Source organism: Phalacrocorax carbo, chromosome 4 (genome assembly GCF_963921805.1).
Source record: "Phalacrocorax carbo chromosome 4, bPhaCar2.1, whole genome shotgun sequence".
In the NCBI taxonomy this organism is placed as follows: Eukaryota; Metazoa; Chordata; class Aves; order Suliformes; family Phalacrocoracidae; genus Phalacrocorax; species Phalacrocorax carbo.
This window is the reverse complement of record NC_087516.1, coordinates 66,093,873-66,117,890: the sequence shown is the minus strand read 5'-3', so window position 1 is coordinate 66,117,890 and position 24,018 is coordinate 66,093,873. Positions and strand designations below refer to the sequence as shown.

Here is a 24,018-nt window from a genome sequence, read left to right as displayed (position 1 = left end):
CTTTTTAACACCTGCATTAGAAATTGTCAGAACCTGATACTGGAAGAGCGTATCCACATACTGACTTGCCCACCTTCCTTCCTTGCTGATTTTGTACACTTGATTTGGCACAGAGGGAGCTGTATCTAACTACCTCCCCCCCCCCCCCCCCCCCCCCCAAATTGAAGTTCAGTTCCAGTAAGCCCCTCCGGCCCCTGTGCTGTGTGAAGGAATAGCTGGCCACATCCAAGAAATTCTGTGAGCTTAGCTTTGCACTAATGCAATTTTTCTTTTCTAACAAGGAAGACAGAACGTCTTAATTTGGAAAAGGGTTGTTATTATTTTGTTTCCCACCAGAAATGAGGGAATTACAGTGCGAATGGTCGAGACCCACAAATCCCCCCTCCTTTTTCTTCTTTTTTTTTTTTTTTTTTTTAAGAGCGAATTAGGAGCGGGAGCAGGACCGGGGCAGCGCATCCTCCGCCTGAGCCCCGCCGGCGCGCAGCGCCGCGCCGCGCCCGGAGCGCGGCGGGGGAGCGGGGGCACCTTCCCCTTTGCTCTGCCCGGGAGAGGCGTGTGTCTGTGTGTGCGTGTGCCCGCCCGCCGGGGTGTGTGTGTGTGTGTGTGTGTCCCTGTCTGCCTCCCGCTGCCCGCCCGCCGCCCGCGGGCGAGCCGTGAGCGCCGCCGCCGCCGCTGCCCTTTGATCCCGGCGTTAGTGTTAGTTAGGGGCCGGGAGGCGCGCGGGGCGCAGCCCTCGGCACGGCCGCGCCAGCCCTCGCCCCGGCACGGCGCCCGCTCGCCCGCCGGGAACACATCCCCGGCCGCTGAGGGATACTGCGACCGGGGACAAGCCAGGTGCACGACCGGGTTGGGGGGGGTGGGGGGGGGGGAGGAAAAAGAGAGAGAGAGGGGGGAGAGGGAGCCCTTCGCCGTGGCTCCGGGAAAACCGGCTTCAGCCCCCGTTCCCCCGGCGAAGAGGGAAAACCCGCCCCGGCTAGCAGCTCCCCCGGGGGCCCCGGCTTTGTGCCTGTCTGTGCCCCCCCCTCCCGGTCTTATTTGATCTCCCGTTAAACCAAGGAGGAGAATGTGAAAAAAGGGGGAAAATGCCCAGGAGGAAGCAGGAGCAGCCCAAGCGCCTCTCTTCACGTAAGTGCCCCCTCTTTTTGCCATTTTCTCCTTCCTCCTCTCCCCGTCTCCTTCCCCTCTGCAGCCGCCTCCGTCGTTTCGTGCATTAGTTTAGGGTTACAGAGGTGAAACTGACAAAGACACAGCCTGGGTTATTCCTCTTTTAGGTCTGAGCTAAGGCAGCCATGTTGGTGATGAACAGCCTTGTGCCCTTTTAATTTTTCCTCTCTCTCCTTTCCCCCCTTCTTTCTTCGCGTCTCTCGCCCTTTCCTCCCTCTCCCTCCCCTCGCCCGTGATTGTGCATTTGTGTCGGGGTGGGGGGGGGGCGGTGTGGGTTTCTCTTTGGGGCCGGAGGGGGGGGGGGTGTCTGTTTTATTGGGGTGGGGAGGGGGGCTAGCACCGGAGGGGAGGGCGGCGAGAGGGGAAGCGGCTGCTGGCGTCTTGTGCGGAACCAGCCGAGAGGTCCGTCCCCGGCTAAAGGTTGCGGCGGGGCTGGGCGGCCCGTGAGCGGGGGGGAGGCTGGCGGGGGCCGCCGCCGGCGACGGCGGCGGGGGCACCCCCACACCGACCCCACGGGCACCCCGTGGGGGGCCCGGGTCTCCGGCGGCGGCGGGGGAGGGGGCGGCGGGGAGGCAGACCGTGGCAGGCGAGGTCCCTGCAGAGCAGGGAGAGGCGGCGGCGGCTCGGGGCTCCTCCTGGCCGCAGTGAAATGAAGGGTCAGGCGAGACTCGGGCTTCGGCGGCGCTGCCCCAGACGAGAGCAGCAGAGCACAGGGCTAAAGTGCATCCCGATCCGCCGCCTGCGGGCACCCCGTGCGCACGCACACACAGACAGACAGACACACATCCCCTGACACAGCTCACCCTGCTCCTTCTCGCTCCCTCCCCCCTCCCTGCCTATTTTCTCCCCTCTTTGCAAAACAGTTAACTTTTCTCCCGCTCGCTCTCCCCCCTCCCCTTGTATTAAGCGCTCGGCAGCTATTGCGAGGCAGGCGGAGGGGAGGGGAAGGGACCTAAAAATACTCTGCCCCTGCTTGGCCCCAGGGTTGGTTTAAGGAGAGCGGGGGGGTGGATGGAGGGGTCATTTGTCAGCCTCCAGCACATCTGCTCGGAGCGCGCCTGCAGCCCCTCCGCGCCGGGCTCGGGGCAGGGCGAGAGCTCAGCCGCCGGTGCGGGAGCCGGGCTCGGTCACCGGGAGTTCACCGGGGCGGCCCCGGCCCCGGCCCCGGCCCCGGCCCGGGGGGCGCCGCGGCGGGCGGAGCGCGGCCCGTCCCGTTCCACCCCCCACCCTCCGCTATGCGGGCGATGGGGCTGGGGCAGCGTGTGTTCCCCCCGCCCTCCAGCACCGGCACACGGGCCGGGGGGGGCAGCACTTGTAGCCCCCCAAATATTCCTCTCTCCTTTCCCTTTCTGCCGGAGTCGACTCAGGGGCTTGAGCAGTGGTGGGGTTTGCCTGGGGGTGTGTGTTGGTGTTTTTTTCCCTCCCTTCCCTTCCTCTCGCCGTTTGCCCCCGCGCAGCCCTTTCGCGCTCCGCCCGCTAGAGGAGCCGAGCCGGCAGCCCCGGCGCTAATTCGCCGCGCAGGGCGCCGGCCGGGGCGGCGGGCGCGGGGTGGGGGGAGCGCGGCGCCCGCCTCTGCAGCGCCCCGGCCCCGGCGCGGCGGGCGGGGGCAGGGGCCAAGCCCGGGCGCGCAGGGCCTTGCGTGGCCGTGGAGGGGCGTTCTGGGGGGAGCGGGGAAGCGGCGAGTGCCGCCGCCCCGGTTTGGCAGAATCCCTGCGGGAGCTGGGAGGCGAAAACGGGCTCTCGCGGCGGGAGGAGGCGGCGGGGCGGGCGCTGCGGCCGGCCCGGCGGCTGACCTTGCCCTCGCCCCCGCCCCGGTGCGGCTGCCCTCCGCCTGCCTCTCGGGCTGACATCAAACCTGGGCTCCATTTTAGCTCGCTCGGGCGTGCCGCTCCCGTGCGCGGCGGCGGGGGCTCGGCTGCCCCTGCCCCGGGCTGCGCCTGAGGCTCCCCCCCGGCCCCGACCTCCTGACCGCCCGCGCCGGGGGAAGCCACGGCTTTTTCTGGGCCGAGAAACAATTGGCTTCGTTGTGCAAATCGACTTGTGCGTGTGTTATTTGTTTGGTTGGGTTATTTTAAATTTTTTTTTAAATGCACGGCCTAATTTGCAGTTCTTTCGGATTAATTTTTTAGTTCAATTCATGGGAGTTTTTTTTTTTTTCTGGTGTATGAAACCCGCACATGCTATATGTCCCACACGAATGCTACTTTTTAATGCGAATTATTTAATTTTTTTCCAAAAATTTGTTTTTACAACTAGATTGCATTGGATTAAAAGCTATTATTTGACATTAAATATAATAATATAGTAGGTAATTCAGGAAGAATTGCAGGAATACTGTTCTAGGCTGCAGTCCTGCAGGTTCAGAAAATGCCTTGGAGTCCATTGCATTCAGTGTACAAACGCTATAAATAGTGATTGATTATTTTTTTTTTTTAGCAACATGTTGCTTCAGTGGGTACTCAGCATCGAATACATTTTTATTCCACAATTTGTGCTAGTTTTAACAATACATTTCTTTGAGAAACAGTGTGCGTATTTCATTTTGAAGTATTAATGATAGGAGAATGTAAAGTGCACCATGCGCGTCTAGAAAGAAGATGGCTAATACTGTGTTCAACCTTAACTCTGCCCCGTTGTGGGTATCACGCTATGATTCACCCCTAAGTTATGTTACAGGTTGCTTGCTGGTACAGGAATGATCCCCAGGGCGCCTAAATGATGCAGCATCTTACTGAACCTCTCTGTGGTATTTTGGATTCTGTTGCAGTTGTTTGGGAAATAAATAGTAAGAGGTTGATACACAGACTAATCTACCGGTGTTACAATGTAACTGAGCAAACGTAACTTAGTCTGGCAGGTCCTGTGTATAGCTCAGTATAGTCTAGTACAGCTTAGGTAGGAAGCTGTGTTCCCAGGATCTCTAGGCCTTAATTAATCTCTAATAATTTATTATGTGTCCTGAAACACACCTGAAAAATGCTGTCACACTGCTTGAAGTGACGGTATACAGCTGCTGCTGACCAGGGCCTTCATTTTGTACCTCTGTCCAGTGACTTCATTGGAGACCCCTCGTGTAAATGTAGAGGTAATTTCACAGGAGAAGACTGCACTGCCAAAATGCGTGCTGTGGTAAAGAAGTTCTCTGTACGAGGGTTTGCTAGGGATGTTGTTAGGCTGTTACAACAATTTAGTTTCAAGGGAGATACTGATGCTTCAGTTGTTGAAGGAAAAAAGAATTTATATTATTAGACGCAATAATACTGTGTTTTGGTGACATCTGCTTAAAAGGGCAGAGTTAAGGTTGAGCTTTCAGTCATTGGAGTTGTTTACAACATAATTTAGTTTGGAGGTCATTTGGCCTAACCTCCTGCTCAAAGCGGGACGAACTTCAGGGTTCAGTCAGGTGGATGGGCCCTTTGAGACTCCGGTATTAAGTTGTATTGTAAGTGGAGTTTCCGTGTGCAAGGAAGTCAAGTTTTGAGAACTGTTTAGTCACAGATGCCAGGAGAGAATGTCTTCGCTCACACTCTGTGAAATACAGGGGAAAGTACATCCTTTTTAATTTAAGACGTGAGTGAATGAGGAAAGGACTTCAGGAGTTCCTGGATAGACAATGGCTCATTCATTCCCAATCTAAATACTAGGGCCATGTAGACTCAGTTTACAATGACAGAGTTAGGTCCATAAGTTAAAAATTTTCCCAGTGCACATGTGTCTTATGATTACTTTTGGATGTGGCTAACTCAGACAAGTCAATTCATTTTCACTGGAATGTTTAAAGGAAGCTTGCTCATTCCTCCGTATGTGTGAGGGTTCCCCCCTCCCCCCTTCAGCCCTTAGTTTTGGGGTTTTTTTCCCCCCTCATCTCTTCAATTAGCATCAGAATCTTTAAAAATGTATGTATAAATACAATTTTACTCTGTTTTTCTTCTCCTTTTGGCCTTACTTTCTATTCTACCTCACACAATTATTTTCTTTTCTGAGAATTCCTGAAAGTCTATTTCCTCTGAACTGCACAAATGTGGCTTGGAAGAGCTCAGCCTGAAAGTAGAAGTTTTGGGAAGTTTTGAGGCACTTAAGTAAATGTTTAAGATCTAGACCACTACATTGCCTGAAGTGTAGCAATCGATACTCCTTGGGGTTTGATTCTGTCTCAGAGACTTGTAAGCAATGCAGCTTGTGAATGAATGCCACAATGCCATTTATACAAAGCTCGCATTTGTTATAGGGTATCAGGCAGAATTAGATACTATGTTGAGAAGCTTGGACTACTATTACTTTCTGAAGACTGTGTTTAATGTAGGACAAACTGTGATGGTACTTTCTGTTGCGTTTATTTTGTTAAAGAAGGAGATGCAGAATTGATACAATATTAGTTTCAATATCGAAAGCTAGATATGTGATAATGAGGGGGCATAACTCTTCTTGCTTTCACAGTCAGCTATAGTGTTGGGTATTCCAGATACTGTGTTGAAGTGTTTAGCTGTTTCTATACAGTTAAAAAAACCCTTAAACTCTGTGAAGCTTTTTATTATATTGTTTTTTATTGCTGCGTTATATCATCAGAGTGTAAAGAAAATACTGTCAAACAAGTAAATTAACAGTGATTTAGAGCTTCCTTCTTTTTTATTTTTGCAGCTTGCTTCATTTGATACTTTCTGATAGCAGGAGAAGATGTGTTAGATGGGTTTTTCAAGAGATTTCCCAATATCAGAAAAGCCTTTACTATCATTTGGCATTTGAGAGTTGCCTCCAAGACAAAAGGCTTTTGCCAGGAACAGGAATCTTTCTCTTTTAATAGAGTTTATTACCTTACTAGCAGACATGGCATGTACAAGAGGAAGCTTTTAACATATTGTCTGTTTACTATTTTTAACCTCTTACCACTGCAGGGATCGTGATATAGCTCATTGTCAACAACAGGATCCATGTAGGGAAAATTATTATTCTTAGTATGATTAGGTTAATAATCTCATTGCTGTCATCATGGTTGTCCTGGTAGTACTGTAATGCACCCCTGAAACGAACAGCAGCATTCTGGTGGATGAGGTAGCATCCATGTTACTTCACCTGAAAACACTGATCTTATTTTGTCCCTCTTGTGACAGCAAAGTCATCAGAACTTTTCAGAAATACCTTCTCCCTTTATGGGGATTGTTTCTGACACGGAAAGTCTCTGTCTCTTTAAATCTAGATGCCTTTTTTTTTTTTTCCATTATACAAGCTAAGTCACTTGTATAAAATCATTCAATGATCAATGTCTGAAGCCATTCAATGGTAGACTATGTCTTAGTGTTGTCTGATGGTACAAAATACGGATAAATCACACTGGAGAATAAATTGGACTACCAAAGAGTCAGTGTTGTGCTCATTAAGCCGTTTCATCCTTAGGATCTTATGAATTAGATTTTAGAGGGGGTGGGGGTGCAAAAAGATTATAGAACAAAACCCACAAACTTTTTAGCTGGCCAAACAGGAAAACCTGCAGATAGAGCAGTGGAATGGGAAATGTAAGAACATGCAGACAGAATGCATTTTTACTTTTAAATTTTAAAATGGATGAAAAAAGAGTATGACTTAATCTTTGTAGCAGTGTGATTGTTGTCTTTTTCATATGTAAGAAGGCAGGAGTAGGAGGAATTAAGTTTAGAAAAAAAAAAAAGAAGAGCCAGGAGGAGCTGGCTGTTCAAAGTGAAGTATTAGTAATTTCCTATAATTTAATCAGACCAGATCCCAGAGCAAGATAATGAGAGCATGACCTACAAAAGAGGACTTTTTGGAAGTTAAAAGGGTTTCTAACATGAAGCTTCACAAGGCATGTGATTTGTCATGAAGCGCCATATAGAGGACTTTTTTTCTTTCACATTGCAAGGAAATCATAATGTAGACATTAGTTCAGATGGTTAGGGAGAGCTAATATGGCTTATGTCTGGAATCCTTTTATTGTTACAGCTGTTAAACTACTCCAGAGTCACGCTTGAAGAGTGTGTCTTCTAAATAATATTTTGTCCTGGTTTCCAGTATACCGTACTTTTGTTGCCTAGTTTGCTATCCATGGGACGTGATTTGTATTATTTAGGTTTACTTATACAGAACCCTTCAGGATGTATGGAGGCTGAAGTATCATGTGTTTTACAAAAATAAGAATATGCAAAAAATCCAGACTACAGAGTAGCTAGCAGTATGTAATAAATCCAGTTCTCAAGGGGGTGGGGGGAATTCTCTTTCTCTCTCTTTCAGCCCCCAAAGTAAAACTTTTAATTTTTATTTTACTTTAAAAAAACATTTTCCATGAATAATAATGAATGATACAGGCATGAAGAATAATAAATTACATTGGGCTGAAGGGAAAAAAAGAGCTCAAAAAGGTGGACAATATCCCTTTCCCCAAGGATTTTTTTTTTTCTAGTGTAGTTAAATAATAAAACTCAGACTTGACCCATACTTTAGTTGAAAGAATGCGTGCTGCAGGGTACGGTCAGCATTGGTTCTGCACATACACACTGCATTGTGGCTACTTTAATGAAGGATTCAGCAACATGTATCCATAAGCTCACATGAGAGCTTGTCTTAGTTTTTCTTTTTTACAGACTAACTTAGGGTCACAGTTATGGAAGTGTTATGCTCCTAAAGACAATTTATCTTTTCCTCACGTACCTTCAGTAGCATTTACAGGCTGGTATCCTCTTAGGTCTAGACTCCAAATATTTTGAATGCTCAGTCTGAACCCTTCGGCTTAGTAGTTAGCCCTATTCCTTAAAGTTTCTCCTGCCTTTCAAGGGATTTCCTACTTGTGGTGTAATTACACTGAGTAGTAGAATCCCAGGTTAAGCCTAATGCTAAGACAAGCCTGTTCTGTTTTGCAGGTTAAGAATTCACACAGAGTCCAAGTTTGGTTAATTTGGAACCATGAAAGAGTTATGGGATTTTTTTGAGAAACATGCAGTAAGGAGAGAAAAACTGGGCTGCATAAATATCCCTTTCCTTCATTCTTTTCAGTACGTAGGCTGTAGGAATGGAAGCTGGGGGAAAGAATGACTAGTGTTGATACTATGGTAGACCAAGAGAGAGAAGTTTTTATGCAAGACTGATGATTTAGCTGCTATTTAGAATAAATTGTGTTAAAAATGAAAGGGTTACCGAGTGGTAGAGGTCTTGTAATGGATGGTTTAATCAGTAGTTTCAGAAAGTGAAATTAGGTTTCAAACACCTGCGCTGTTTTGTTTCTTTTATTCGGGATGCTCTCTCACTAGGGTAGAAATGAATTTTTTGAAGCAACTCAAAGCAATCTACTGTCATCATCCCTTTGAATTCTGCATGGCCCCACCTCTAGGGATTCCCTTCCTCAAGAAGGGTTTGTAGCTCTGCTGGCCCTCATCTGGGGTTTGCTGCTGGGATCTGTTTTTCCTCTATTGTGGGGCCTTCTCTGCAGGTACAAAGAATTCTTCCCTGCATTGTCTTAAGTTTTTCTGAAAGTTTCTGTAAGGAAGAAGATTTGGCACAAGCTTACTTTAAAATTACAACTTCCTATTTTAAGTGAATGTCTTGTATGTGCCCTGGATCTTGGTACCTGTTAGAATTTGTAAGATGTTGTATCAGGGCAAAAATGGAAATTCTGGTGAATTCTTAACAATAAATGGCAAGTAACTTTTAGGAAAATGCATTAAGAGAACTGATGGCTTTAACAAGTGTGTGTTTAGCTTAGTGAGTGATCCCCATGTGTGACTTTATTAATGGACACAAATTCTTTACAAGCTACTTTTAGACTTCGCTTTGGCTTGTGTAGTAGTACAAATAATTACTCATTAAAAAATTATCAAAAATTAAAATAAGAACAGATCTTCCACAGCTAGATGATCATGCAGTGAAAAGTAAGGAAGGAACAGAGAGGGTGGCAGACAAGTGGATTTAGATAGCAGCTGGTGGTGTAGCTGTTTGTGTTTGCTTGCTTTCCTGAAGAACAGCCAGAGTCTCTCCCTTTATAGACTACTGTGCCAAATCTAGACTTGGCAACTAGTGACTGAGGACCCATTTCTTTATCTGTGTTTGGAGCAGAACTTCCCCTTATCTACCTCTGTATTTCTAGCACTTTGAGCCCACGAAGAGCCCTTCTCAGGCACCAGTGTAAGCATAACAGCCTATGGCTGCTCTAATTTCTGCTGCCCACAGGCTCTCGCCCTGCTCCTTGTTCTGCAAAGGAAGGGCTGACACAATCCTTTTGTCAATTCTGCGTTGCCAAAGGAGTTCTTTGCACAGCGAATAACTCTGATGGGGGCTCTTCTGACCACCTTGAGGTACTTTTACATTGCCCATAAGGTCTAAATAGACTTCGCCATAATTGTTTATATTGTCTTCCTGCACAGTGCTGTGCCACGTTGTGATAACAAAGGAAGCTCTAAATAAGCTACCTTGTGTACGGGAGGCAGTTATCACAGCGGTCTACCCAGGTTAATTCAGCTATAATGCTTGTGGGTATACTCAAGCTGGCTCAGATATCACTACATAGCACTGCGTTATTTAGTATAGACATACTCTCATGAGAATCAGGGTTGTTGTCTTTGAAGGCATTTACTGGCCTGCATAAAAAGTGTTGGTAAAGCCCACAGAGTTTTCAGCCAAGAAATGCACTTTGAAAAAATAAAATCAAATCCCACTGCCATTGGCACACTTGTTTGTTTTTTCAGCAGAAAAGCCAGCAATGGAATGGACGTGAACATGAAACTTCCCCTTCACTTCTAGTTATTCCTCTGCATCAGAATTGTAGGTGGGTTTTTTTATGCAGAGTGTAGAAATGGGTTGCTGCTGTTTGTGCTGTGTCTGTGCGCTGAATAGCCATAGCATTAGTTTCTTGTACCAGAAGCTTGGCATAGAATCCTAAATCTCTTTAAAATAAGGTAAGGTTTGAGGAATGTCCACTTTTTATTCAGTGCTTGCACATTAATTACGTGACCTCTGACTTTTCTTAAGGTTGAAAGCTGAGGCAGTGCCTTAAACAGTGTGTCTAGGAGTGAGGAGTGCCTATTCCACATGGAAAGGTCTGCTTCTGTGCATTTGCCTATCACTAGGAGTAGCTTCCTAATCCTCTCTTATTTGGCTTTGCTTGTTAACCCCAAGCAATCCTCTCAGGGACAGAGAAAGCAGCTGTCTTTGGTAGCAAACACAGCACGACAAAACAAACACTTCTTGAAGCTTCCCTTAGATACGTTACCATAATATCCTTGTGGGAGGAATTAGAAACACAGAGAATATAATTTGCCATGTTTTAATCTGACTTTGGGAGAGAGGAAAGAATTAAATTATAGGGAACTAGATTCCTGTGACACTTACAGGAAGGAATAATTTCAGTATCTGAAACCTAAGGCTTTTGTTTCTGAACCAGTGAGAAAGGTAATGTGCATAAAGCACCTCAGGTGAGTAATGGGGCAGAGTAAAATGGTAAATCAGAAGCACGTTATTTACCAGAAATAGAGCAAAAATAAACAGGAACTAGTGAAAAACAAAGGAGATCTTTGTTAAAGCAGGTACACTGGTCTGGTGTCACCTGCTGTGGTTGAATATCGCCAGGTTTGTGAGCTCCTCCCTTTGCTTTGTGACCCCTTGATAGAGGTTGCAAACACAATAGGGATAATTAAAGGCACTGTAGCAGCTTGATCTGAGGCTTCCCACATTTAGTTTATTGCAGCCTACGTATTTAGGTGACATAGGGATTTCTAGTTGATTTTGTTGTTTCTTTTACTTTATTGATCACTGGAACAACCTTCATAAATGTGTTCTAAAGCAGCAATTCCATATATCTTAAAAGTCTTTCTAAGAGTTAATGTTCTGAGTGCTTAGTGTGAGTTTTTCTCATTCTGTATTCTAATAAAAGAGAAAGTTCACAGTATTTGCTGTCACTACCTTTCCAACTTCAATATTTACAATAAATTAAGATGACTTCACCAAGTTCCACTTAAAATTATTTTTAAACTAGGACTTAATATTTATTATCAGCAATGGGCCAACTTTGCAGCCTTCCTCTGATTTCCCTTGTGCTACTCGGGTGATGCAAATGTTATGGAGGTTGCCTTGGCCTTCCCAGATGGGCATTCTCATTGCATGGAGATGTTCCTAGGAGAGAAATAATACTGTTGTTTCATACATCTTCATATCACTGCAACTTAGAATAGACTGTGAATCAGAGGTGGAAGGGGTCAGAGATGAAGCCACAGCTGGAACGCCCTCAGATCTACTTATTCCTAGTTAACAGCCACTTCCAGATGCTGTTGATAAGCCAGTCTTCAGGCTGAGTCTAGGTTAGAAAACACAAGGGAGAATCGGAGCACTGAAAAGGCTCACGTCATGTTCCTCCTTTGCCAAATACTCACATGTCATACACGAATGAACCTGGCACTATGCATAAAGTGAACAGAAGTGTCTGGATTATTGAATATGTAGCGGTAGTGATTCTTCTGAATTGAGTGGAATGAATTGCTTCTGCCAGAATGCCACGGGGGCTGTTGGGAAGTTGAGATGTCTGATTCGTGCTCAGAGAAGGAAATAACGAGCTGACCAAGAAAGTCAAAGTAAGCATAGGTCAGAATGTACAACAGTACACCATATCATCAAGGCAGGCAAATGCAACCACTTCTTTGACAGTTTTTCAAACTCTAGTACTTCCTTTATAGGAAGAGCAGCCAGCCAGCCTCCCGCAGCAATAAAGAGACAGAGAGATAGAGAGAAAGGCTGTGTTCTTCCTTCCTTCCTTAGAAGCTAGCTAGGTTAACTTTGTGGTCAGGAGATGAAAACCTCCCTTTGGCAAGCAAGACTTTTTCTCTTGCTATTTCACTGGTGCTGTAAGTTTTAACTGTGTTCTTTGGAATGGTTTTTGGGTCCATGAGTTCTAGACTGCAATGACGGAGCTGTTGGGGTTGTATGATGTTTGTGGGAATGTTTGGAGGCTCGGCAGGACTGTTTACAGACATGAAATCTCCAGCTATGAGTTCTTGTTGAGCCAAAGGAAAAAAAAGAAAAAAACATGAAGCTCTCTTCAGAGGTTCTTCACACCTATTGGGAGAGCTTCACAGACAGCTTTTTTTTTTTTCTCAGCTTTAATCCTTGTGTAGCACTACTACACTGATGAGGACTAGTATTCTTCCTTTTTCTCCCAAACCAGTTGTGATATAATCACTGCTTTTATCACTGATAAATCTTCTCCTTTTATTCCACCCGTTGCTAGTCAGTGTTTATGGTAAGTTTTCTAGACCAGCTGGAGAAGGTTAGTCAGGAAAGGTAGGAAAGTAGAGAAATATCAATTTTTCATTTTGGTAATATCACAGCTTTATCAGTGTCACTCCCTGAAGACTACTGGCAGTTTCAGAAGTTAATAGAATGGGAAGTTAGTTGGAACTGGTTCAAGAGAAGTCATAGCACGCCTTTAATCCATTGGAGAAAAGAGGAAAAGTGAAGGTTGCCATTTGTATTATCCCCAACATTGTTGGCCTGGCTTGGGAAATTAAAGGCAGTAGTCATGGAGAAAGCAGATCAGAATTACCATGTTTTTCTGCAGGTCTTCTGATTACTCTTTCAGGTGAGTGTCTCCTAGACTTCTGTTTCCTATGGCAGTGATTAGACATCAGAAAGTGCTCTCAAGGATTACCATGTGCATGAGAGAGACAAGGAAATATTGTTTCCTTCTCCTTTGTTGCTTTTGTATAGCGCGTATGAGTACAAGCCAGGGAGTCAGCCTGCTGTCCTAGGCATATGTGACCTGACAAAAAATAGTTTCAGCCTGAAAGCAAGCCTGTATTCTAATGAGATGTCCTGTAGGAAAGATGCACTTGGCAGTTTCTCGGGGAAACCAAGGTAACGATGATAGAGACTGCGCACTTGTAGAGCAGCTCTCCCTCGGAGGAACAGAGGTAAGCGGGGGAAAAAGGTGGAACACATGCTCTTGAAATGACTAGATATGTTCTGGATGTTGCTGTATGTTTTTACAGTGCTGCTGAAACCTTCTAAAGAGCTTTCCTGAAGTGTTGAAGCTATGCTGGGCTTACATGAGTCTGTCCCTCTGCAGACCCTGATGGGAGTTCTCTGCTTCTCAATTCCAAAATTTGACTCTGCCTTTGAAGAGATACAGGAAACTATGTCTATTGCACAGTCCTTTGTATTTAGTAACTTCTCTGCATAGAGGAAGAAGGGTGATATATCATTGTCATTTTGGTTTCAGCTTCTGTGTCATTAGTCAGGTATTTTCTGTTCTCCTTTTCTGGAAATCTCTTGCTATTATCAGTGAGGGAAGAAGTATGGGAAGGGAAATTTTACCTGAGATCATGTGCATCTACCTTGCTATAGATTTGATATTCCATTTTGAGCCCAAACTGGTTCACTGACAAGGACGATGGCCTTCTGTGGCTTTCCCATACTTTCCTGGCACCTGTGAGGATTGGACTGTTCTTTAAATTCCCACCAGGGGCACTAAAGCATATCTGCCTTGAAGATGAAGTCAGTAACTGCAGTGTTTCAGTAGTATTTGCTTGTTTTTACCTTTCTCTATATGGTAATGATTTTCTGTTTTATAGGGGTGGGGGGAGCACGTAGCTTGGGGAGGAAGGTGATTTTGACTTCACAGGAGGAGCTGAGGGGAGACTGGGAATTTCATGCTCTGTGTATATGCTCAGCCATGCAGGGGGTATCGATGGAAGGACGGCAGGGGCTCTTGCTGTGGCGTTCAGGTGGGCTGAGGGAGCACTGGTGGTCATGCACAGAGCAAGAGTAAAGGCAGAGCCTCAAATAATGACAGAAAGGGAGCTTTATTTTCTGGAGCTATTGCTTTGGTGTTTAGAAACCTTTTTAATAAGCCTGTTGTAATCTTGTTTATAGTAATTAAGGATTTGCTAGTAATAGTTGGTTTTGGCAACGTACAGATTGTCTTCTTAGAGTACTGGTAATGTAAGGATGAAAACATTTACACAAGAATAAAAGTCAAGGAAGCAAGTAATTGACTGATTTATCAACCTTAGCAGACAATTTTTTCTGATACATCATGGAAGCTATGGTAAATTTACTCTGGATTGCTTAAGGGCATGATCCTATATGGTATGTACAACACATGAAGGCAACTTCTTGAAATGAATGGGTGAAGGAGCAGGTAGTCAGCCAGTGTGGTTTTTGGTGCCTCGATTAGCCTTTTGGTCAGTGGTTTGTCCCCTAGGAAAGTTTGGAATTGCTGTGCACAGCACAGCTCAGAGCATAGGTGATTTATGGCTTTTTCCTGGAGCTTTGAGATCAGTTTTAGACTTTCAGGTAACGTGAGAACTTTTTGTAAACTTATGGCTGTTCCCAGGCCATAATGCTAACTTGCAGTTATGATCAGGGAGTTTTTTATTTTCATCACAAATTGTTTGTATGCAACAAAGTGGCATGTTTGAACACTTTTCTCACTTTAGTCAGCCCCTTTTGCCAGCTGAATTGACACTTGCAACTTCTCATCTGCTTCCTTTCCAACTGTAAGGGTGACTAAAATCATGTTGCTGTGGTGACCCTGTCAGTTTTGAATGACTAGCCACACTAAAATGAGTTGCACGTATTGAGGGTAAATCAGCGTTACAATAATCGATAACATAAACAGATCACTTTATTCTTGGCTGCTGTAAATTGTGAGGAACGTGTGAGGATTCCTGTGCATACTTTTTACTGTTGGGATTGTGACTGTGCTGAGGCTTCCAGTGCATTTGAGGCAATGAAGGTGCATTTTGTCGCAGTAAAGAATTGAGACAGCTATCACTGCAGCCAGTTCTGGGGAGGTGGCCGGTCAGGTGCAGGCCTTAATTAAGATGAATTGTTAGCTGATGAAGGCACTGAATTAGAGCAGGCAGTTTATAGATGTAGATCAAAACCAGAGAACATAGTTATACAAAATAAAGTGGACCGCCAAATTTATTTGTTACCAAGTTAAATGAAGATCAGAAAGCAAAGCTTTCCTGACTTTTTTTTGGCATGTAGATCATACACAAGGTGACATAAGAAACTACTACTCATGCTTAATGCCTTACTTCAGTTTTGCTATGGAGGCTTCTTTCCTTGGGAAGTGCTGACTACATAAAAGTGATACCGTTAAGGGTGCTTCACCCACTTTTCTTCTGATGTTTGCTAAAGCCTTGTGGATACCACTGATAGCCAGGAAGAATATAATCACTTTAAAATGCCATGAGCCGTCCAGTCAGCAGATGAATTCTCTAAACCATGTCTTATGCCTAGTCTTTGTCTTAGAGACTGATCATCACAGCACCAAAAAGCATTGTAGGGTATGCACAAAGAAATTTTGCTGGTCTTACCTGAGCTGTTCAAGGCAGAGGCTTACCGCTCCGAAAATTAATAAATTTCCTTTATTTCTGAGCCTTTTATTCCAGGTCATAGGGTAAGTTTTTGTCTAGTTCTGTGATCATTCACATGTGGCCATCTCTCCTTTCTTGAAATCCATTGCCTTTTAAGGGATGAAAGGTGTAAAGAACTGATGATGTTATTCTGCTTTTTTCTTTTAGATATCCTAATAATATAGTATGATCTTTCAGTTTTCTCAAGCAGAATTGTCCAAATGAATGGATCTTGTCTTCCCTAACACCTAAACAGAACTGTATGATAGATTGAGAGCGCTGAGTTACTTCACTGCTTGAGCTCATAGTGATTGGCTAGTCTGACCATGATTTTCCTTCTTTCTCTCTCTTTTTCTTTTTTAAGTCAGGGATAATTGCAGCCTGAGACCTCGTCAGAATAAATAAATAAATAAACTCTGTATTTTGATGTCTTCTACCTCAAATATACAATAGAAGACTATGACCTAGAATCAAACTACTACAAAGCAAGTAGCCATTTGGAAATGAGTAACGGAGCCTGTGGTTTGCAGATAGACTATGTTTAAGATAAGGCAGTTTTGTGTTTCTGCTTAGAATGTCCTAACAGACACAGTAGTTCTGTTTCTGTAAGCAGCTTTTCAAAGATTTCATTAATGACCTGCCAAAGGAATAAAATCTCTTCTCATTCATGGAGTTAATTGTCATTCAAGGATGGCTTTAAAATATTATGGATTCCTATACCGGCCATTTGGCATTCATGTGATTATCTCCCACAATAATTTATTCTAGAGTGCAAGCGAAGTTCCCTCATTTTAGAGACCTTCTGGTTGTAGCTAGCTTTTCCAAATTGTTTGGAGTTTAATTTCTAATGAAGACCCATGGTGGGAAATCTTAAAATATTTACCCTCCTCTATGAAGTAGGCTGAGATGATGGGTCTTGACTCTATACTAAGGATAACAGAAGTTTTAAGAATAATGTTCAACTCTTCTTGTTTTGGAGGTACCAGCATCCCTATTACCTTTTGGTATTTGATACTTTCTCACTGCAACAGCTTATTGCCATAGAATTCTATCTAGAGCAAAACAAATGAACAAGCAAAGTGAATTTTGGCTAACTAGGAATCATTTTAAGGGTTTTTTTAAACTTCCTTATAACTAAGAAAAGGTAGAATTTCTAAACACCATACTGCACTTAACAGCTAAGTGAGCCCACAATGGTATATGTGTGCTGATGTAAATTATACAGTGCCGCTCCAGGTGCAGGGAATCTCTCTGGGTAGAGTTGCTCATGGACTGCTTGAACCGTCAAAGATTGTTAAAGTTGATTCCCATTTCAAATAGAGCTTTGGTAATAACAGTTGATCTCCCACATATTTAGTTTGTCCTCAAATTTATAATACTCTGTGAGTTCTAATCTGATATCATAGCTGGTTTTAGAAGACCCAGGGAAGCCAGAAATTCCTGATAAGGGACTTGAGTCTGGCTGAGAGGTTGCTGCCTAAGAAAGTGTTTGGTTTTGTAGCAAATAGTTTATCATATTGTCTGTTTTTGTCAGGTAGAAGTATATTCCTTTGATATGTCAATGTATAGATTTCAGGTTTTTGTTGGCGATATTACTTTAGTGCACAAATCAGTCCCATCACTGTCTCGTGCTTTATGAAATGTGTACCCAAACTCAGCTATAGGTTATTATAGGATGCTCACGAGGGCCCATGGAAGAAACTTTCAATAAGGCTTGCTGTGGTATTTTGCTCAGTCTCTGTAAAAGTGTTACAAGAACATCAGTACCATAAAATATGTTTTGTAAGGAACATGGTTTTCTATTGTTATACTGACACTTTATGTGCTTCATGAATCTGTCTTGAGGCTACTAGCCAGCCTTTGCAGCGTAAGCTGGCTTCAGAAATATTTGTTTCTTCTGAAAACCTCAATCATAAAAATCAGCTGTCTTTGCCTACCTTCTCTCCAGAAGTTCTAGGTATTGGTCAAGTCTGCTGATGAAAGCTTTTTGTGTAGGATGCTCTTTGTGGCATACCGCTTGAGAAATGGTCTTCAAAACTATTCCCCTCCTCTAAGGTCATGTGTGTTCTGTTGTTTCATGCATGCATCTCAAGTACTTCAGCTCACTGAGCCTCAAATAGTGGCAAAATCCAGCTAGAACAAAGTAATTCTAAGTTGTAGTGAGACAAATATACTCTATTTGTGAGACACATACTCTGTGTGTGTACATATATATCTAGCATTGTTATACATAGATATTACACTATAAGACATACTGCTCTGCCCACCTGCTTTTCAGGGTTGCTGACTACTGGGCCTTACTGTTAAGATATTATTTCTTGGTCTTCAGGACTCTTCTTGTCCTGGGAAGATGCTTCCAACCAGTTCTAGAGAAGAGGGTTTTTTGTTAGTACAAGAAGAGTCTGTAGTGGCCAACCCAGCTGCAGATGTCCCAGATAAAGCTTCTAAAGCAGTCTGCATGACATTGACTACTGTGGCCATCCTGTCTGCACAAGCCAGCTGTTCCCTGAGAGGTGTAGTACATTGTTGAGGTTTGGGATGGGAGAGAGAATCCACTGGTTCTTTTCATTGACAAGGTGTGAAATGCTTTGCACCCCAAAAGACCTCAGGAGATAAGTGGCTCAGATCATTGACTCCTCCTCCTGGTTCCCCATTCCTGCCTCCTTTATATCAGTTTTGTTCTGATTTCTTGGCAGAGTGATTAGTGAGTTCAAATTGGTTCACCAAGCAGTCAAACAACAGAGGAAATGTAAGGGAGGGCACAGGACCACCACTTCTGTCTGTCTTGAGCTTTTGTCACCTTAACAGTGTCTTCTAACTGCACTCTAAAGCAGTTAGAGCCCAGTGGAAGCAAGGGTCCTCAAACACTAATCCCACAGCTACTAACTATAACCTCTTGCCTAAAACAGAAGAATGGTTAATCTTCTGTGGAGGCAAGATGTCAAGCATCCATCGTACTAGGAGTTATCTTTTGAAGAACTTGTTTTTGGGTGATCAGACTTGTCACGATAAGGTCCTATCTTGTGGTCTGTCAACAGCACTGAGAACCTTCGTCAAGCAGTGACAGCTCACCTCAGGAGAAACCATGTATTTCTGTCCTTTTCCATGGACACTTAGCTAGCAAAAGAAGGATGTCTTTGGCAGGTAATGAAACCCCCTTGACACATTTATACTCGGGCTTGTGGCTGAAAATAAAAGGCCACTGTCTCTGTTTCCCAGGTACCACAAAATTCTTCTCCTTTGAGGGAAAGGAAATAAAGACAGTTTTATGTTATCTGTGATAAGATTTTCAGTAAGCCATCCTGCTTCCCTTCATTGGAAGGGTCCATCACACCTGCATTCTGCCTTTGAGAGGAAACTGAGGTGCTGTACATGCATTTTGACCTTCTATGGTTGTCCAGCAGTTGGCAAACCTGAATGCATGGCACTTCTACACATTCACAGTTGTTTGCGCATATGGGCAAAGCATTCTGAAGAGTTCTAGTTACTGCAAGGTAATTAACTTTCTCTAATCTTGTTTGTCTTGGGGGTCTTTTTTAAAAAAGCAGTACTAGAGAAATTGCTAGGTGAATATTCTGGAGTTTTCTTGTAAGTGGATATTTCAAAGCCCCTTTAAGTTAAGGATAAAAGTAGAGGATATATGCCTTGTCTTTAAAAGCTGTGCCTTTCTTTTCCCCTTTCCTACTTCCCTCCAGTTAGGAAAATCATTATTTTAGAAGATGTGGAGATGAAATACAGAGTCCTACCTAGGACTTCTTTTCCTGTCTAATTGTGTGCGTATTTTCACACATCTTAAACACAGGGGAGAAGGACAGAACAGAAGAGCTATGGCTTTTTGGCAGTTCCTTCTTGCAGCTGTGCTGCTCTCTCTAGGTCAGCCTGCGGTAGAGAAATTTGGTTCAAGCACCAGCAACACTGCTAAGCCATTTTGTGATGAGGTCAAAAGTTGAATAATCATCCCGTTGATAAGTGAGTGAGCCAGAAACTCCATTCAAAGAGGATAGTGACTTCCTGTGCTGCTTACCTATTATAGGTCACAGAAATCATGAAGGGAAAAGGGGGGACTGAGGGCACTCTAGCACCTGCCTGTTTATGTAACTGTGACTTTTAAGTTTTATTTGCTGGTGTTAATATAATAAAAGGAGTTAAGGCAGGCCTTTGTGTCTTTATTAAAATCATTATTTTCTTGCAAGCATCCCCATGGGAAAATCAACATAGCTGCTGCTCTGGCTATATAGTCTAATCAGATGTGGCTGTAAGTCCTTTTTAGAGGTGGAGCCTGTGGGGTGTCAATGCACAGCATGCCCAGCTTCTCTGAGGTAGTTCTACAGCACACTCGTCCACATGGTCTGGCAGTTGTGGGAACCCACAAAGGTTGTTCAGCCCAAAGAAATGCCATTCACTCTTTTTCATTTGAAATGCTTAAAACCCAGCCTGAATCCAAAAAGGGTAGTTTGTAGGCAGCTAGACTGAGCAATTTACATAGGATACCACAGAACAGTCTTCCCAGATATGAGTGCCATTTTTAGGCCTGTGCATGCTACTTTCTTTAGTACCTGGTTGTGAAATCAGCAAGAGTTTATGTGAAGCTGAGGCCCAGAGACAATGTGAATTAGAAAGTCATGTGATATTAGCAAGTGATCTCTTGTAATTATTTTTACCATTGCTAAAATGATGTTCTTACACAGTGTACATACTTTACCTAAAGGTATCTACTGTATTGAGTCCTTAGCTCCTTCATTCTTTTCTCCACTGTATTATCTAGTCTGCACTAAATTCTGATGTGACACTTTTGTGGCTGATAGTTCTCATTGAATGTGCAGTTTGCAGTTAGGACTTCAAGTTCCCCTGCTCTAATTTTACCCTGGAGCTTTTCCAGTATGGTTTCTGCTCTCCTTGTTCCACTGAAACTGTTCTGCCCAGGGTGGCTAACAACCAGTCTCTGGCAAATTTCAGGGCTTCCGTACCAGTGGTACTTACTGGGTTTGGCTGAAGGAAGTGAGCATCCTTCTGTATTCCAGTTCTAAAGGGCGTAAGTTGGCTGACTGTCGCAGAGCTAAGATGGAGACATTGTAGGCCTGTGTTCTCTTCTTGAACAAGCAGCCCTGATGTGATGGGAAACTCCTCTTATTTGGATACAATGCTGATGGTAGCAGTCACGATGGGACCTAGGTGACAGCATCTGTAAATAGAGGGTATTCTGAAGTGGACTGCCAGAAGAGCAAACGTTGCCTTGTGGCCTCATCCCTAGTTCTCGTTTGAGGGTTCTAAGAAAGCAGACAGGAGGGAGTAGGCCATGGGAAGTCGTCCCAGAGGCCAAATATGAGCATACAAGTTTACTATCTGTCTCACGTCTTCCTTGTCCATGGCTAGTTAAATGCCTTTACAGTTGTCCATGCCTTCTCAGTTGTCAGCTGCTGCTTCTCTTCATTCCCTCCTCATTTCTTGCTATTCTTGATAAAAGTCACACGTGGCTAAGTTCTAGGTTGCTCCGGTGTTGCCTCTGCCTTATTTTTGATGCATCTGCCTGTTTATTTGGCCTTAAACTGATTGCTCATCTGAGTCAGTCTGTGTTTCCTCAGAACGCCTTGTGGATAACCTACTGCTTCATTTAAGTTTAATGCATTCTTTTAAATTCTTTAGGTATCTTTGCAGATCTCCTCAGTTCCCTAGTGTAAACCTATCACTTAATCCTAGCTCCTTCAGTAGGCCTAGGTATACTGTTTAGTATAAGATAATACAGAGAATGGTTAATGATAGGTGTTAGAGATGGAATAAGATAAGCTGTTAGGGCAACAAATTAGGAAGATGACCTGGGTGCCGAATAGCCAATAAATGCAATTGTAACTTTATTTAGATTGACATAAACTTGAATGATCATCTCTGAAATCTTTATATAGATCATGATAATAAAAATGAGGTTTGGCTCTCCTATATCTTTAAATCAGAGTCCTGTAGATTCCCAGATTTTTATTGAAATGTAACTGCTGGAGTTAGGGCAATCTTACCTAACTTATCAGCAATTTTCCTCTGTGCATTTCTTTGAAATTATGACTTCTACGTACTTTTGTATTTGTTTCAATTTTCATTCTGTAATCCCATAATTACAATTTCCATATGCTTCATATCACTGTAGCTTATGGATTTGCAATGTTAATTCTGTATTAAAGTTCTTTAATTTACCCATTGCACTGAATGATTAAAGTGAATTTTTGTCCCTCTTAGCATGAAAATTCAGTCTTTTTGGGATGGGTTTCTTAGCTATAGCCTCTTCTTAGGTAGTCCGTGGTGGTCCAAATGATGTTCTTTCAATCATGTTTTCAATGCCCATGTCTGTCCCTCAGTGCCACAACTAGGAGACCCTTCCATTTTCCATGTGCTGCACAGACTGTTTCGAGATCTAGTCTGGTACATTCACATTTCTTCACTTGAAGTCCTACAGAGTGGAACTGTGGATCATCTCACACTTGCTACTTTTGGGAATGGCATGTGTACATTGCATTGGGTACAGTTAAAGTCTCCAGCATTTGAATTGGGTGCCTCAATATATAAATCAATAAACATGTTTGTATTTTTCAGTTTTCAGATAGAAGTAGCCTGGGCAAGTTAATATTTACATACCTGTTGATATCAGGATCAAATTCTAATCACCACTCTAAGTAAAAGGGCAGATGCTCAGAAAGTGAGATAACATACTTCGGGATCAATAAGATTTGTCTGTCAAACAGATCTCTTGAAGAGGAAACAGATCTCTATATTTGAAAACAAGCAGATGAGTAGGCGAGCGAGGGAAACTGGCACTTTTTCAAACAGTGCTTCTGCACATGTGGCTTTGCCAGAGATTGTTTGATATTGGGCTACATCAGTGGCAGTACTCGCCCAACAGTACTTTGGTGCCTTTTATCATCTCTTACCAGAGTGGGAAGTACTTGTGTGAGTACTCCTGTGTGCTGTGTGATGGGGTAGTCCTGAAGCATGCAGGAGACCAGTAACTTCCACTAGCCTCTGCCAGTGCCAGATGGTTTGGTAAGCAGTTCTCCTTCCAGAACTGCCATGGAAATCAGGGAGGTGAAGTATTGACAGCTCTTGACTCTTGAATCAGGTTGAGAAGGGTTAATCTGATGAGCAGTAAAAGCTGGTGAGATTCCCAGCCAGGTCTTGTTCCAAATGAAGTTGGTGAGAATTTGCCTCTAACTCTGAAGTTACCTTTTCCTGCTTTGCAACTTCCATGTTGTTTCTTACCCATGTTTAGCATTTCAGGCTGCAATAGAAATGAAATGCCAGGAGGTTAATGTTCATAAGTAATTCTGTAATAACAAATACAGTATGTATTAAGATGGAGCTCCTTAGCTGAGTTGTGAGAGGAGGGAAAAAACATGTCATGCAGATCTTCTGCCACAGATGTGAAATACAGTTGAAGTTTCTTGACAGACAGAAGTTTCTTGACTCCTGTTTCAGACAAACCTGCTCTGGGTGTCCCATGAACCATTTGAGTTCTGAGGGAAGGTTTTATTTAATTTGAATTCATAGGAAAATTGGTGGATTGGGCTGATTTCTCCTAGAGTTCTCAAGCTTATTCAAACTCACAGTCTTACAAGTCAACGTGAAATAAAATCCTGCCCTGAAGGCCTTGAATGGCAACTTTGCTTAGAAATGATATCGCCAGGCTTCACCATTATGCTTCTAAACCAGTTCACTACTGTTTAAAAGGAGGTTTGACTGAGCTCATGATAAGACACTGATGCTGGCTTTTTCAGCATTAACCTTACAGCCTTAAAATACAGTGGACTTGATACTGCAGCAACTGAGGGAATTACTGAGAAGAGGAAAATTAGAACTATGTCAGCAGTTAGATGTCTGGTTTCTGGGTGCAGAAAGAAACTGCACTGGTGGTGGTGGTGGTGGAAATCCAGCTTGCTTTTGGGATAGAGATGCTGCAGAGGTAATTTGCCCTTTTTTATGGAGACAGCTTGGGGATTTGAGAGTGCTTGAGTGGTTACAGGTAGATTAGCAACAGGAGGGGGAGCTCTCACTGCATTACCCAAAGAGGAGGGAAATGATGGATTTGGTTGCAAGCCTTTAAATGAGGAGTACTGCATTCCTGCTGCTCCCTGTCAATAAAATGTTGGTGGCTGCTCTTCATATAGGCAACACCAATGGAGAATGTGCGTGTCAGGAAAAAGCAAGGCTATCCATGTCCTGTTCCTATCTCTCCTGCTATTGCTACCTAATTTGTTTGGTTCCAGGCATAAAGTAGTTGTATTACAGTCAAAGAAAGCTGCATTGCAGCTATGCCATAGCAGATGTAGTTCCTTTCCCTACATTCCTACCATCAACTTCAAATACCAGTGTCCTGTTCCTCAACTACTGTAAGTGGTCCCTGAGATGTTAGCTTTGGAGAGGAGGAATAGATAGTGAATATACATGTGGGACATTACTTTTATGGTTAGAGCAAAAACTGGTGCAGGTGAGAAGGAATAATTCCTTTCCAGTGCAAGTAGGA

The 24,018-nt window shown here is 43.7% G+C and overlaps 1 protein-coding gene across 8 annotated transcripts in view; it reads left to right on the top strand.

The window, feature by feature from the left end:
• Positions 1-892: 892 nt before the first annotated feature.
• The window catches only part of ZNF827 (zinc finger protein 827), a 107,243-nt gene continuing 84,117 nt past the window's right edge, over positions 893-24,018 (top strand). For all 8 annotated transcript variants that reach the window (XR_010372752.1, XR_010372751.1, XR_010372749.1 and 5 more), the window contains exon 1: positions 893-1,125. Coding sequence is in view for 3 of the 8 variants with exons in the window: in XM_064450276.1 (XP_064306346.1) it covers positions 1,083-1,125 (43 nt within the window). In the remaining 5 variants the exon portion in view is untranslated. The remainder of the gene's footprint in view (positions 1,126-24,018) is intronic.